Source organism: Pseudopodoces humilis, chromosome 1 (assembly GCF_049639895.1).
Source record: "Pseudopodoces humilis isolate 2021_Gansu_Grassland_sample_001 chromosome 1, ASM4963989v1, whole genome shotgun sequence".
In the NCBI taxonomy this organism is placed as follows: domain Eukaryota; kingdom Metazoa; phylum Chordata; class Aves; order Passeriformes; family Paridae; genus Pseudopodoces; species Pseudopodoces humilis.
In genome coordinates, this window is record NC_142200.1 from 96,493,973 (window position 1) to 96,510,663 (window position 16,691).

The 16,691-nt window shown below is 37.4% G+C and overlaps 1 protein-coding gene across 11 annotated transcripts in view; it reads right to left on the reverse strand.

Annotated features, from left to right (window-relative positions):
* Positions 1–1,218: 1,218 nt before the first annotated feature.
* The window catches only part of TNS3 (tensin 3), a 192,327-nt gene continuing 176,854 nt past the window's right edge, over positions 1,219–16,691 (reverse strand). For all 11 annotated transcript variants that reach the window (XM_014261721.2, XM_088056446.1, XM_088056512.1 and 8 more), the window contains 7 exons: positions 14,872–14,967; positions 11,395–11,472; positions 9,621–9,698; positions 6,445–6,613; positions 5,527–5,595; positions 5,360–5,386; positions 1,219–4,404 (listed from right to left, as the gene is read on the reverse strand). In XM_014261721.2, coding sequence (XP_014117196.2) covers positions 4,260–4,404; positions 5,360–5,386; positions 5,527–5,595; positions 6,445–6,613; positions 9,621–9,698; positions 11,395–11,472; positions 14,872–14,967 — 662 coding nt within the window. In that variant the 3' untranslated portion in view covers positions 1,219–4,259. The remainder of the gene's footprint in view (positions 4,405–5,359; positions 5,387–5,526; positions 5,596–6,444; positions 6,614–9,620; positions 9,699–11,394; positions 11,473–14,871; positions 14,968–16,691) is intronic.

Below are 16,691 nucleotides of genomic sequence, written 5' to 3' on the forward strand. Positions count from 1 at the left end.
GTTTTCTTGTTCTAAGAGTTTTCTAACACAAACATTTAAAAAATTACAAGGCAGCAGCTTCTGCCCCTTTTTATAAAGAGTCTGGTTGTATACTTAAAGGTCACTCCCAAAGAAATTACATAACTGACAAAAACAGCATTTCAAACACAAAAACGCATAAAGGCCAAGTGCTGACTTGTTTAGCCTTGCCAAAAGAAGACTGAGGGTCACCAGGGGGAGCAGATCTCCTGCTATAAATATCGCAACAGAGAGAAGTTATTCATACTAAGGAGAACACTGGCATAAGAACAACTGCATACAAACTAGTTGTAAATATATCTAGGATGAATCCTGCAAGCAGATTTTCTTCCACTGGGGCAAAGAGACTCCAGAGCAGCCTTAAAATGCACCCAACAGCAGCACACATACACAATGGCAGCCACATTCAAGAACAAGACTTTTACAGGAGAGACTGGACTCTTGACACAGAAGATCCATTTTACCAATACATCCCTGTCATCTGTTCCACATTATAATTCATTCTAATAAAAGACCAACACTTTCCATGAATAACAGTCACTTTACAACCATGCATAAACCTCACAATGGCCTGTAGTGAGACAGTCAAGCACACTGAATGAAAGATTCCGGCCAGTGTATTCCTCACAGAAAAGACGTAAGCATGACATACCAGAGTTTATCAGACTCAGAAATAATCCTGATAAAGCATGTATATAACACAACCTTCACTGTGTGTCTGATGCACTGATTTTGTACCTGTTTCAGCCAGAGGTAAAATTTTTCACCCCCCTCTGGAATATTTTCCAGTGTAAGCACTGTGGAGGCACAGTTAAATGGTTACAGTATCTCAGGGAATGAGATCATACTCTTCCTTCTTACACTAAAATATGTAATGCAGGCAATAGATACTTTTATACCATTATTACCACAAATTAACTAGGAAAAATTATATGCTTTAACTGACTTCAACCACTAACACAGGCTCATGTGAAGTCCTTGAAAGAAATCTCAAACATTTCTTACCACTAAACCCTAGGACCCAAATTATTCTTAATTCACAAAGAAGGTTTTGCTTTTTAGCTGATTTTGAATCTCAGAAGGTAACTTTCATTCAGAACAGACTGCCCTGTGACACTGTGTGGTGGAATTTCACATTTGTAATTTTATTATAATCTGAAAGAGGTGGTACCTGAAGAGCATAGAAAATGACTACAAAAAGAATTTATAGAACATTTATTTATATACTGAAAACCTTTAGATGCTTCTTTACAGTTTCAAGAAAAAAGTGAAAATTTTCACTAGTAGGAAAAAACCAAGAAAGAAACATTAAATATTTCATGATACTGTTGGATACAGTGAAACCGTTTAATTAAAAATGTGGCTTTCAGCATTTTTGTAGTTTAACACTGTATGATTATAGTAGTATATTTACTAACCACATTAACAGGAGTCTGGCTAAATACATGTGTCAACTTGCTGCCATTAGTTATGAAATTGCATATACACATCTACCAAAAATCTTGAAAGAAAGTGCTATATAAAGATTAATCTTTTATTTGCCATGAACACATAAGTTCCATGAATATTTTTCTACACATACTACATAATGGTACATACTGAACTATCTTGCTTTGTACATTTTTAAATTCATTAAAAAGCAAATAAACATGGCAATATACCATCCAAAGGAATGCAAAATTGAAAATCTCCCTTAGAAACAGGGTAACTTCTTTTTTCCCACTTAGCAAGTAGAGCTAAACTCCCAGAAAATACCACCAGGAGTGTCAGCATGCAATCCCTCATGCTTTTGAATTCAGCAGACCTTGAGAAAGCACAAGGAATAAAAAATAAGGTCCTGAACGGAAATGACAATATATGGGAAAAAAAAGACATTTTATTTTCAGCCCAAAGGCCAACACTTAGTGTCTAAGAAGACACACTAAAATTTATTATCTACAGAAGTGAAAAAATATAGTAAAAAAATCCTCCTCATTTCAATGCTTACAACACATCAGATTAAAACCTAATGGAGACTTAAATCTACTTGAGATGTCAGCTGAAGGAATTCTCTGGGCTCCAACAGGGTGATGAAATTAGGCAACTGGAATCTTTGTACACCAAAAGAATCTTAAAAGAAAACTTGTTCTCACATTTTATAAAAGGAGCAAAGCTAGCTCCTAGAAGTAAGAACTGCATTCTTTTTTTGGATGGTACATAAACACTGTTTAAGTAGTATACTTCTGTGCCAAAATAACAGAATTATATGTTACTAATCAGAGGTACTTGCCTTTGTTGCTTCAATGGTAGCTATTGAATTCCACACTTTGGATTGCTTCACCCTTCTACAGATATCCAATGCCCACTGCTACTAATAAACCACTTTCTGGTCCAAATACATCAAACTTCAAATATTTCTTCTCTCTCTCTTCCTCACTACCTTCCTTTTAAAAAGCATAAGGTTATTTACAGAAAATTGGTAGCTACACAAATAATTTGGTAACACTTTAGCTATGGTCACTGTATAAGGTTTAACCTAGTCCTAATACTTCAGGAAATACAAAAAGAGCTGTTAAAAATACCCCGTATTTTATACAGGAAAAATGTAGATCTATTTGGTGAATAAAGGGATTAAAATCTACAAGTGGATAAAGTGGCTTGCATATCAACATGCAAAATACAGAATGTTATTTTATTCCTCAGGTTATTAATATGATGTTGATGGCCACATATGAAAGAAAGAAGCACTGAATTTTTCAGCACTTGCCACACTAAAGTCACATTATAACCATCAGTTCTCATACAGGGGTCTGGCAGGGCACTTTTTGAGTGAATGGGAACTACACAGGAGATCTCAGTGGCTTATTATCCTTGTACAGGCTTCCACTGTAACCCACTGCATCAATTTTTTACAAAGCTAAATAGCCCTTTCTCATGCATTTCAAGTATCAATGTGTTAAGAAAGACAGAGACATGTACAAGTGTGATGGATGCAGAAATCATGACATAAAAGCTCTCAAGAAATGGAACAAAGTAACAAAATAAATTCCATTCACTTTCATACTCCCTAACTTAAGGAATAACAAATCAAATATAGTTCCTACAGATTAAAAAAAAAAAAAAAGTAAAACAAATCCTCAAAACTCTAGCAAAATAATGGAGTAAAAGAATCCATAAACATAATTTTGTATTATGTAGGGGAATGAAACAGTATTGCAGAAGCAGGAAATGGGAAGTGTCTGTAAGAGAAAAGACAAAATACCAGACTATTGTCTCTAGCCAGGCACAGACTACATACACATTTACTTACACAAAATAGTGCTAGAGGTAAAGCTCAATAATGATCTAGTTTAAGAATTATCTCTATAACATACCAAGATCTGAGATCTGCTATAAATAATTTGTCATGGGTAAAAATGCATAAATTATACAATCTTCCTCCTTGCTTTTCCCTCATTTTTATCCTGTAATTACTAAAATGCTTAATCTTCCCTGTTTAGTTCTCTGTATTAAAAAAAATATACAAAAAAGCCCTAATTATAGAACACATTTTCACACTTATTTTTTTGTTCTTCCTCTTCTGCTCTACTGAAAAATTTTCAAACTAAAACAGCTCAGTCTTCTTAACACTAAATGCAGAGCAATCTTCCTGAATATTCCACACTGCCACTCCTTTCTTACCAGAAAACAGCTTGCACAAACCTTCTCTTCACATACATCTTCCACTTTCTCCATTCAGTTCTCATCACTGATCACAAAGACATAGGGAAGAGCAAATAGTTTTCCTCACATGATCACTCTCCTAAAAGCACATTTGCAAGGCCTATAACTACCATTGATGCAACCATGGCAAGTGCCTTTGTGGAGGTTTTACAAAACACTTTCTGAAAAAAAAAGTAGCGCAATCTAGTAAGTATTTCTGCTACAATAAATTATGAGAAACAGCATAGGAAGATATATTAGAAACCCATCAGTATAAAAGTTCTTCATTTATGCTTCATTCAGGTAAGGGCTACATTGCTTTGGGTGGCATGCAGCTTCTTTTGTTTTGTCCTCTGATATAAAAACAAAGAAATAATGTTTTGTGAGGCATCTTGAAATAAAAGCCTGAGCTCTTGCAAACACAATACACAGATCATCCTCCGCTTTCCTTACTGGGAATGACAATACTCAGATATTGTTGCTGAATAGCCTTTCTCCCTCTCACAGTGATTTCCTTCGGTGAAGTCAGCAAAGAGCTCTGAATCAAGGATGGAAAGGCATCAGATCTTCTTCTGGGATCCAATCATGACCTTTGATACAAAGTTTACAATGGCACTGGCAGGTTGCTCTGGATCATGTTCCGCAAAGAGGTGGCATACGTTGTCTGTGGCACTGCCTTGCTTCCTGGCAATGAACCCAAACACTCTGCAAGGGCAGCAATCACAGTATGTCAGAGAACTGACAGATAGGCATTGCCTCACTTCATAAAACAGAAACAATACTGCAGAAACCAAGCACATATGGCAGACTTCTGTGTTCTGATGAACAAGGTTCCATGTGACTGCTAAACACATCGGTCCAAATGGACCAGCCAACTCACAAGAGAATCAGAGAAGGAGACTATCCCCTTCCTTCTATCCTGTCCATATGGCATCCTGTACTGTTTGCTGTTAGAGACACGCTGCTGCTGACCCTGGAGATATATTTAACCTGATCCGATACTGCTGTTCTCTTACCTAGTTTGGGGGGCATGAGCTGTGGTATGTCAGGGATTGCCCAAAGAGAGGATTTTGAGGGCCACACATCTTGGTGGACAGAGTATTGGACAAAGGATTTAAGCCATCTATTTCCTGTTCCTTTCCAGAAACAAGTGCTGAGCCTCTCTAAGTTATTTCTTTTGATTAAAGAGTGACAACAATGTTTGCCTTCAACAGAAAACACTTTGCAATCCACAGGTAATCATGTATTTATGCCACACACTAGTATTACTAGGAATGTTTTCATTTATGTACCAAGGGAGGGATTTTTTTAAAGCTATCAGTCTAAGTGAGGCAAGTTTGTGTTAAGTCTTGCTGGCCAGGTGGAACACAAAACTGAGAGGCAGATATCTCTAATGTCTGAAACCACAGTCAAAGCACAGTTCTGCAATCTAAATAAACCACGCTAGGTCTGGCTCCATCCCACCACCACACCACATAATTAAGACTCAACTTGAAGAGGTGTAGATGAAGTAACCAATGTATAATTACAGAGGGCTGAGAGACTTTTGTCTCTGAACAACCACTTTCCCTTCTACATCTCAGACAAAAATAATTTAGAACATCAAGGAACTGATCACTTTAATGATATTCCTAAAACATTCAGAAGAGACTCCACTTACTTTGCAGAAAGGCCATCTTTCATCCACCTTGTCCATTAAGAAAGCAGTAAAAAAACACAGAATGGAGAAATGAAAATTAAACCTATGTTAGTTTTGCTTTTTTCTTGTTTGGGTTTTTTGTAAAATAATACAAATAACGTATAAAAAATACTGCTTGGCATACTTACTTTCTGTCCTGTGGATCCAAGGCACAGAAGATAACAGTGTTGACTGAATAATGTCGCCGAAAAAAGAGTCTGGATAGGAAGAAATAAAACAAATTGCAAAAACAATAAAGATGTTTACAATTCTAAACAATAAACTAATCTAAAATATAAATTATATTTAGTCTTATTTTAATACAAACAATATTCTTTGCTACCTCTGAGTGACTCTGAAAGATACTATTTTAGTGGGACAGACAACTTTGTGGAACCTGTGAATAATTTGATAATATTATGTTTCAAAATATTCACACTCCTAGGCGTTACAATTAAGGTAAAGGTTCTGTGATCTGCTACAAATGATTGCAAACCCCACGGAATGAAGAAGTCTGGCACTTCTTTTTTTAACCTATAATGAATTCCTGTTGTCCTTCCTTTGTTATTGTAATTTTTTCTAATTGAAAGAGTTTCTGGTACCCTAAGTAGCACTTACAACAAAGTAAATATAAACTAACTTTTTATTAGAGTTTTTTACAAGCTATTTAAAACACTGTTTCAGATCCTGGAGATACAAATCATCTGCTTAAGTCAGCTCTGTTCAGTGATACTGGTCAAAGACATCATGAAGATCAATTACTGTATAGATTCAGTATCAAATGCTAGCACAGCCATTACCTTCCCTTTTTATAAGAAATAACAAAAGAAAAGTCATATTAAAATGACCTTCCAAAAGTAAAATACACGATGTGGAAATAAAGCCCACAGCTTAAAAAATACACTTTCCTGTACTGCAGCCATCTTACACAATCACCATTAATCCTATAATTCTAGTATCCTCTGAGACAGAGATTGCAAAATGTAACTAGGAACGTCAAATTAACAGTGGCCAACACCTGACAGGGACAGGGCCAGATATTCTCTTCCCATCCTTCTTTTGCTTACTTTCTTTGATTATCTGTCAATGTGATTCCCTGAGCAGACACCTTGAAATGGACAACAGTTGAGACAGGAGAAGGATCTTGCATCAGTGTCAGGCTCAAGGCTTTCTGTACTGCCTGGTAGCCTGTGAGGGACTCCATCTCCACAGAATTCAGGTACCAAACGTTACAAGCTGTAATGAAAGAGGGGAAAATTTTGAGAAGTCATAGGCTTTTTCCTCTCCCTTTGGTTTTAATACTTTTATATCAAACCCAATGACTATATTTATCTATTACCCATAGATACCCTGAAATTTCAATAAATACAAGGCAGCACCAGAGAGTACACTTGTAGGTAGTACTTGAGCAAAGGCATTCCTGAAAGAATGGGGATATTTTGCTTTTAATTTCAAATACATCAGCCAGTAAGAAAGTATACATTTGCAACATACATTCACATGTTCTACAGTTTCAAATATCTGAACTATATTCAAGGGAAACCATTCACTTGATTGGCAAGACAAGAATGTTTACACACCAAAAAGAACTGATGGTTATTTCTATGCTCATTTCTCTTTAATTCCACAGTGTTCTATAGGTTTAATTATTTCAGCGCAAGTAAAACTTCCACACTGATAAAAATTGTTGACATGTATTTTTAGGCCTTTTCTTTATTTCAGCATGCACTTAATTCTAGAAGTACTGTTCTTCTTCTAGAGATACTATTAGCAACTTCTGAAATACCTCTATAAAACAGATGCTCACTGGCTTCTAGGGCTACCAGTTACTTTTTTTACATGGTTTCCTATCAAATTTGCAGTGAGCACTAGGAAAATATGTATTAATATTATATAGCATTATATAGTAGTACCATACTACTGTATAATATTACATAGTACAGTGCAATCTGAAGTATGAACTATTATATAGAATTAATAGAATTATTCACATGCTTATTATGGGACTGTGCTATAAAGTCAAATTTATAAACAAATTAAGAACAAGCAAGAATGATTATGCACATCCATAGCTAAACACTATCACCAAGAGATTTTGTGTTTGGTAAAAACACTTGTGTAGGTATCCAGGACAAAATTTACCACTCTGTCAGTTGACATATACAAATTGCCATGGTTACATTTCATTTGTATAGCAGTTTCACTTGGTTTGCCAACATTACTAGGGAAGAAAAGATTTAATTAAATCTAGAAGTTTCTCTTTTTATTTAGCTATTCTGTAATCTGTCTTAAGATTTCTCCTGTGACTATCTACATAAAATTACTGAGCTAGACACGGGCACTTTCAAAACACCCAAGTAATCATACAGTTACAAACTGCATAAGCCTAAGATTGATTCCAGCATAATGATCAGCCCAGTTACTTCAAGCTCTGGAGTCCATCAGTGAAAGAAGAGATCCTGAGATTTCATTTATTTGATTTGCAAGTGTAACATTTATAAAATATATTTGTGCATTGCTGTGAAATTTTCAATAACTTCTGCATGAATCAATTACAATTCATGCACAGAGGGACCTCAGATGACGAGTAGCAACCCAAAACTGTAATGAACATTCCAAACCATAAGCTCTCTTCTTCTCCCCTCATTACTGTGTATGGTTGGTACAGATCTAAAACTCTTCACTATCCTGTGGGTCTTTCCCCAAAACAGGAAGCTTCCCTTCTTTCACAGCCACACGGATCAGAATCCCTTCCTCTTCTGCCACACAGTGCATTGCTGTCAACAGACTGAGGTTTAGTTTCTAAATGAAATTTCCAAGTATTTTATCTTTATTGCCCTCAAAGTGATAGCTCAAACAGCAGCTACCCAATACTGTAGATTCTTTTGCTTCTATAGCACAGAAAATAATAAATGGAAACTTTTACGGAAGTGTTGCAAAGTGAAAATGTGTCAGCTTAAAAAGGAGAAGAAAGGTAATGAGAAACACTGAAAGATTTGTCATTTAAGAACATCATGCATAGTCTGACAAGATATTGAGAACAGTAATCCCGGAGAAAAACAATACTCCAAGCTGGAACAAAAGGCAGACCTTTCGTTCAGTGCAGCCACCCTGCAATGCTGCTGCTCTTGTCTTTCACAGATAACATTTTGGAGCACGTCTGTGCCACAAGCACCAGCTTAACAATGCTGCTTTTATACTGCAAATGTCCTTTTCTCAGAATGCTTAAGTTTCTTAACTGTATCAGTGTAAAGAGAAATTAAGAACTGTAATTTATTTGGGCAGAAAATTTTGTTGCTGAATGGGAAGATTAATAAAGCAAGGTATATTCTAGGGAAAAGCATCTTATCTGTATGGTCTCTAGTCTTCAGTTGTCAGTGTCTAAGAAGCAAAGGATTTCTAGTCAGCTTCAGCACTTAGAACCTAGAAATGCTCATTAGGTTTTGCAGGCAGCTAAAAAACTAATCATTCTAGGAAAACACACAATATTTTGCTTGTGGAGTGAGAGAAGTATGGGTATAGAAGGGCAGGAAGAAAGTGTATCTACTTTAAAGTTTCTTTGAAAGGACTCAGTTTACATGTTTTTGAGTCTGCACTTCAGTGTTGAACTCCACAACTTGAATGCTTCTGTGTCTAGAAAGAGACCCCTGACATATCAAGGCAAAAAAGAAACCCTCTGAGAACTTATCACAGTTAATTTTGGTTCCAAATCCTTGTTTAAAAACAACAAAACAGGTTAAAAAAAGGGGAACTGATCTTTAATATTTCTTTTCAGATTGATGCAACAGTAAGCACTTTTGCAATGGTATTGTTAACCCCTCTGATGAGAACTTAACCCTAACTGAACACCTTCCTTAGGTGGCTTTTGCAGACCTCATACATAGTTCTTGAACCTCAGCAACCACAGGTTGAAAATATCCTCTCAAAGTTTATCAGTTACGAAAGTAATGTCAATGTCCTGTTTAAAAATTGCCATGCTTGAAGTAACCTACGTATGCCTCATATTCTCATGAGACACATGACTGGAAACCAAACACAGGGTTATAGAACGTAGGAGCTGCTTGCAGAAAACAGAGAAAACCTGGTACATATCCTCACTGTGCCCTTTACACTTCTACCCAGCACAATAAATTTAACTGCTACTTTTATGTGTCCTTTAATACAGTCTAAGCTTCAGCTTCTCCTAACCTGTAAGATACAAACTTCGGTAAGAGTCAAAAACAAGGATAAAAGTTCAACAGACCTGCACCCTGTTTGAGAAGCTCTGCAGCTGAGTTTGCAGCAGTTTGTGGAGAAGTTTCTGCTATCTCCTCCAAGGGATCTGCAAAGAGAAAACACTGTCCGTGTCTTGTATGGACTTGATCAACAAATCGAAGTCCACATTCATGTATGAACTTAGCACTTGTAACTGTGTTCTCATCTACTGGACAACTCTTGGCCAAAAACATGAAACCACCTTTTATCTGCAATTATAATCATTTATGTAGGTTTTGTGCTGCATCAGGTTTTTTGCCTCAAGCACTGCTAGCGGGATGCTTAACCTTTATTTCCTGACAATAAAAGACATAACACTGGCATATGCTGGAGGGACTCACATGATGACACATTAAGACAATACTTAGCACTATATTTCCTCATTACAGTGTGATTTTAATGATCTCATTTGATTTTTATAATTTAAACTAATTTATACAGAAGGGCTTTATGTTACCATGATGAAATCAATTAATTGCATTTTGATTCAGGGGATGACAACTTTCTCAACAACAACACGACTTTCTTCTTAAGTTGAAAAAAACCCATCTGAACCACTAAGACAGAAGTGGAACATTTGCCTTCCAACTGATTGTTAGAAGTAGTAAGAAAACTGTTCACCAACATGTTATTTCAGGTATATAAATGCATGTAAAATGATTTCACTTAACTGCTGCATTTAGCATGAGGCATGCAGTCTTTGAATATAATCAAATAAGGAAGAGAGCCGTAATACAGTTTGTGACACTATTCATACAGCTAGAGTTACAGCTGTCCAAACATTTTAAATACTCCAGGCACTGTATCCTGTCATTAACTACAGAAGACCATCTTAAAATGCATGATCAAATCAGATTACAAAATAAATCCAAAATAAAATTTCACTGTGGTATGTTTATTCAAGACAAGGCAATGTTCCAGTCCTGTACCTCTGGAAGAACAGAGTAAGTTTTCCATCTTAGGTGAGGGGGATAAAAGCCAACCACCATGCTGTTTTGCCATATAAATGCATGAGATCTCTTGTTCACACCTTCCAAAGCATATTTTTGTGCTAAAATGGTTTCATTGATGTATTCACATAAATCAAATGCTATTTTTGTACATTAACATACGGTCTGTAACAAAAGTTTAAAGGGTTCAAAAAACCCTTTAAAGTCACAAACCACTAGAACATTTAATATTTCAGCAATGTGTCTTGGGTTAACTTCATGTGGGGTAATATCAGACTGAATTACTGGACAAGTATGAGCATTTTGGTTTTTATCTTAGAATGGTTTATGAAATTAGTATTAAAGAATTAGAATCATAATCCCATGAAGCAACATAGGCTTTTTGATCATTTACTTTAACAATATCTGAACCTGTGCAAGTTGCTACACTCTTCCTGCCAGTGTCACACTCAGGGCATCATCTACTCTTTATCTACTCGGCCTTTTGCTATCCAGATCTGAATGAGTGGTTAAACCTAACCATATACTGGCATAGTGTCATGTCTAAGAAGTTAATTTGTCTTCCCACATGGTGAATTACTGCATGGACTTCCATGATGAATATGTTTATGACAGGAATAACACAGTACCAGTATGCTCACAACCACACTTTGGATAACGGTCATCACCAATACTGAAGACAACAACACAGCTTCCTCCATGGTGCATTGTTGCTTAGACCTCAACTTGTGACACATTCATCTGCCTTCAGACACTGACACTTTGAAGCAAAACTTGGCTGGGAATATCTCTTCTGTACTTCAACAAGCATACCTCTGTCTGGGATGAGCAGCTTGCAGGGCAGTGCCAGTGGAGTGATGGAATGCTGATACACTAGAGCTGTCAAACTCCCTGTGGTCAGAAAAGTAACAAGACATTCACAGTTAACTTGGTAGACAACAAGACATGCTCTCAAGTATTTTAGATAAGGGCCCCCTCTGCTTTTCTTTAAAAATCTCTTGGGACCTAAGCCAAGATCTTCTTGAACTCATTAATCACAATCATATGTTCCCTTTCCCTCTTAAATACACCACTTAGATCCTAACCTAAATGTCTGTGCTTCAAATGGAGAAAGCACAAAAATTACAAAATCATTAACATACAGAAGTCAGTAAATCCTGTTCAATGATCTTAACTTCTGCTACATTAAATGTAGTAAATTCTTACAAAGGTGGTAAGAGCACAAGAGGTCGTTTGTGCTATGGGACGAGGTAAAAAAAAGCAAGTTCTACCTCTTAGCCATCTAGACTTCATCATCTAGCATTCTGTCTACTCACACCTTTATTTTGTACTTCTGAAAGTATAAAAGACCACATAAAACCTCTTCCGTTCAATGCAGCAGTGATGTATGTAGCATTCTCTATTAAATTACTCTTCTTTTTTACTCAAAGTCACTCTTGCAATTTGGTCTTGGCTTAACTGAAGTAATTCAATATTACTTATCTTTGATATTGGCATGTGAGACTATAAGGAGTGAGAGGAAGCCATAATATTCACCAATCTGTTTGTACAAGAAGCCATCCTTCAATCCCATTTACTAACAAGCAGCAAACACAACCATGTGTTGGAGAAAACTCCCATTTCAACCAAAACCAACCACACCTTCACAGTCCAACAAAAATTTCTTTGAAATGGAAAGATGACCCAATTCTACAAGGGTCTTACAGAAATGCAGAACGATTGATACTATTAGTCCTTCCCTATCTTACCCATAAACATGTGTAATAGTGCCTGTTCACCTACTTTGTGAAGCAGTTTTGAGGCTGTGTCCTATGTTACAAGGTGGGGTGTAACCATGCTATGAATTCTACTCCCACCCACATAATTCTTGAAGTATTAACAGTGGGTTGTTTTCAACAGCTGCCCAGTGTGAACCCAACCTCTCAGACTGCAAGCTGAGTGTTAGATAAGGGAAAAGAGGCAAACCTTGCAAGGCAATATTTCCTGGTTTTCACAACTAACTCAGCTGTGGTAACTACAATCATCCTGAGGGGGTCATCTCTGCTCAGGGGCCACCATGGACACCCAAGCAAGAAAGGACAATGAGTGCAGTGACTCGAGCATTATATCACTCCATTGTGAAACTCCCCACCCTGAGGGAGGTACCACCTGAACCTGCCAGTATATCATCTGTGGTTTTGGGGCACCACCACTATTTCTCAACAGACCCAGAGGAGGACCAGACCTTTCACAGGACCACCGCTTTCAATAAGTATGCAGTCATCATTTCAACAGGACTGCAACCACCTCTTAATCAGACTGCAACCACCACCCTGACCAACAGGGTGTAAGGCTGTACTCTGTGAATTTAAGCCAGTTTTTCTGTATCGCTGCATTTAGAGTTAAATAAAAAATATTACAGTAACTCCAACCTGCTCTCAAGGTATTTCTGTGGGGTTTATCTCTCGCTGTGGTTTATTTTCAAACCAGAACAGGCTGTACACATTGAAGATTAGGTGCTCGAACTAAATGACTAGTAGGGCTACATAGGTGCCTAAACAGGTACTTCAAGATTGATGTAGGAATGGACTAAAAATTCTGATTTAAGGTAAGTCTCACACCAAATACTGATAAACTTCAATCCACCTTTATTTTAAATACTTCTTTAATTTCACATGTCTTAATTTTATGGTAGATGACCCTTTCACAGGTGTATTTGGTGTATATGACAAGGCCTGTAAGAGGGGGTGGGAGGGCTGCAGGATAACCTCTGGGTAGAGTTCAGGGCTTTTCATGCCAAACACAGCCCATTGCAGCAGATCCACTGCAGGACACCTATGGAACAAAGGTTGGGTGCAACACAGCAGAGGGAATGCCATGGACAGAGGAGGAGGACAAGGAGATGCTCTGGGTATCCAAGTCGCCATCCCCCACCCTGCAGCCTCTGGAGGATCTCACATTGAAACAAATGGGACATTTTCTGTGGTTGACAGAGAGCACAAACTGAAACAGATTTTTTCCCCCACAGGATGGCAGCCTACAGGGAAAGCCCACATCCCAGGAAGGAAAAACTGGAAGAGGGATGAAGCAGCAGAGGAACTGTTCTGTAATGACCATATGCCCTCTCACCCATTGCAGTGGGTGTGAGGAGTCTGGGAGGAAGCAGTGAAATTGAGTTTGGAAAAGGGGAAGGAAAAGTGGTATTTAATACTTCTTTTTGTTTCTCATATTAAGGAATCTTCCCTGTCTGACCATCCAGGAGGCACTCTGGCAGACACTCTTGCACCGCCTGAGATAGTACTCAAAGCCCTTTCACAGCTACACACCCCACACTTACAGTCAGATGCTTCCTCACAAGCTCAATCCCAGGCATCCCTTAGCAGAGTCTCAGTCTTCCAGATCCTTAAAATAATTTAATTTTGGTACAACAACTTAGTAACAAAATAGCACCTCAAACTGTGTGCCTCCAAGGAGAGAAACCCATAGAGTCAAAGGGCAGGAAAGTCAGGAGATTGGCTGCTGCTGTGTCTCTTGAGTATCTGGTCACCAGGCCACACAGGTCCCTGGGCCCTTTGTTATGCAAAGGGTCAGCAGGTCATGGCCTCTTGCCTGGGACACCCACAGATCAATCTGCAGTTTGCACTTCCAGCTTGCAAACCCAGCTACCTTCACTGAATGTATGCCTCAACATCTGACTACCTGAATATTGATTTTAATTGGAAAAACATTAAAATAATTTTCCCAAGTTGAGTTTCTTTTGCCCTGTAACTAGTTCGCATCTCCCTGTTTTCATCTCAACCCATAAGCTTTCCCATCCTATTTTTCCCTCCTACCCCAAATGAGTGGAAAGCAAATGAGTGAACAGCTAGGTAGGTCTCTGGCTGTTTGTCATTACAGGTATTGTTACTTCCATCATATTATATTAGGTAGGCTGACATAGAAAAATGTACTTTGTGAATATCTCACTCTGGGGTCATTTTTAGCCACCTTATATGCAGCATAAATATAACACAGGACAAAAGGTCCTGAATCAATTAGGATGATAAGAGAGATTTACCTCAGCTTTCTGCAGCAACATTGGTAGTGGTAGACAAGCTTGACTGTTTGAAGCTTGGTCATGTGCATCTGTGCTGGAGTGCCCTGCACATCTGCTTAATGTAAATGTGCAAAAAGCTCCTGGAACCTTGGAATGGGTTCCTACAGAAGTCATCAGGACTCAAAGCAGTCTCTCATTTGTATTCCACCCAAGTCAGCACTGGCAAATGCCAACTGTCTCCCATTTTCTCTATCTCTGTGATGCACAGTACTTACCAAAATATGGTTCATTCGGGCATCCTTTCAAGCGTACCCCCTTCTGAGTACATTCAATCAGAAAATGCCTTACAAGTTCATTTGACAAATCTCCAACTGCATTGAAAAAGAAAATTCATGAAAAGACGCAATTAACAGACAAGTCTCACAAACTAGATCTTTATGAAGCAGTTTTTCCACATTACCACTAAATGTTTTGTATACAAAATGCAAAGAATACAATTAGACCTACTCTTACAAAATGTACTTAAAAGGCCATTTTAACAAAAACAAATAAGCAAACAGCTCACAGCAAGAGGAAATGGTTATATATTCTTAAGTGACTGACATATACACTGGTGTCCAAAAATGTTCAAGTATGATCCCAGCTACAGACAGGAACAGAAATTTGGAAAATGAATGGTTAGAAATTTGGATGCACTTGCCCATTAAAAGAACTTGTATCCAAAGTGACAAAAAAGTAAAAGTACGAAAAAATATTCCCATTTCCAATAACATTTCTGTTCACAGAAGTTCTCCAGATTATAAGAGTAGATTTAGTTATACAAAGATAATGATGGTAATTCTCTCAGTGAATTTTTAAATTCCCGAATGTCTGCAGGTTTCTGCTCCTGGAAACGAACATTTAAATGAGGCACTAAGGTTTCACTAGATTTTAAAATAGTTTTAATCTCAGGAATCCAACACAAACCAAAAGCGTAGTTAGATGAAAAGAGGAAATTCAAAGCCCAAGAGACATGTAAAAATTCCCTCAAGATTTAACATTGTTTTAAACACATACATATATATATGCAGACATATAATTAACATAACTTAAATATTTCTTGAAAGATGGATTCACAGTATTTCATACCTGAGTGCAAAACAAATCCTTCTCCAAATAATTAAAAGGTTATTTCATACCAATAGGAGAAAGCTATCAAACCATTAAAACTTTAACAAAAGAGCTCCCTTTGATCTATCGGGAAACACCTCAAGGGTTGACTTTCAGGCCAATACAGATCAATGCATTAATACAGACAGCAAAAACTTCTACAAAAGCAAATATTGCACTGATTGCTTTTTCGAACAGCTGTTTGCTGTTATACTCTCACCCAATTAAAAATAAATGGCTACAAGATATGCGGCAAAGGGAAGCCTGGAACAAGAAACGCTACAGGAAACTAAACTAATCCAATCTGTGCCTTCTGGGATTAAAGAGTGGAGAACAAAAAAGCTAAGTATCATGAAGTAAGAACTGAAAAAATGCTGCAGTCTTACTACTGTAACATAAACTGTCTTTGAAAGGCTGGCCGAGTATGAGCCTTCGTCTCTTCCTGGACTTCACCAATTACTGTAAGAGAAGACTACTAAAAACACCTACAAGCCACTTTCAATTTGCCTCCTGGCTGTTGCTATCACAACCCCAGTACACCTACATTCATTATGTAGAACATTGGAGTGGTTCTGCTGATGTTGATTGGCAACAAAAAGGACTACATGTCAAGCTGTTATTAAAAATTGTTTCAAGATACCAGATTAAAACAGATTCAAAGTGTCACTGTATTAGAGGTGAACTGCTAACCTTGCCCCAGAGCAAGTAAATCCAAACCAACAAAAAAACAAACCAAAATAGCCAAAACCATACTTCCATAAAAACAGCACTAAGAATAAATGCTTTCCTGTAATCTTAGTTGTTTACCTCACCAGTCATTACGTACTAATGAAACATAATAAGCTTTGTAAAAGAAAAACAGCAATAAAAACCACTCCACTAACCTCGCAGTAGTACAAATGGAACCAAGAACACTACAGATATTGGCTGCTGGGTTTCCATATAC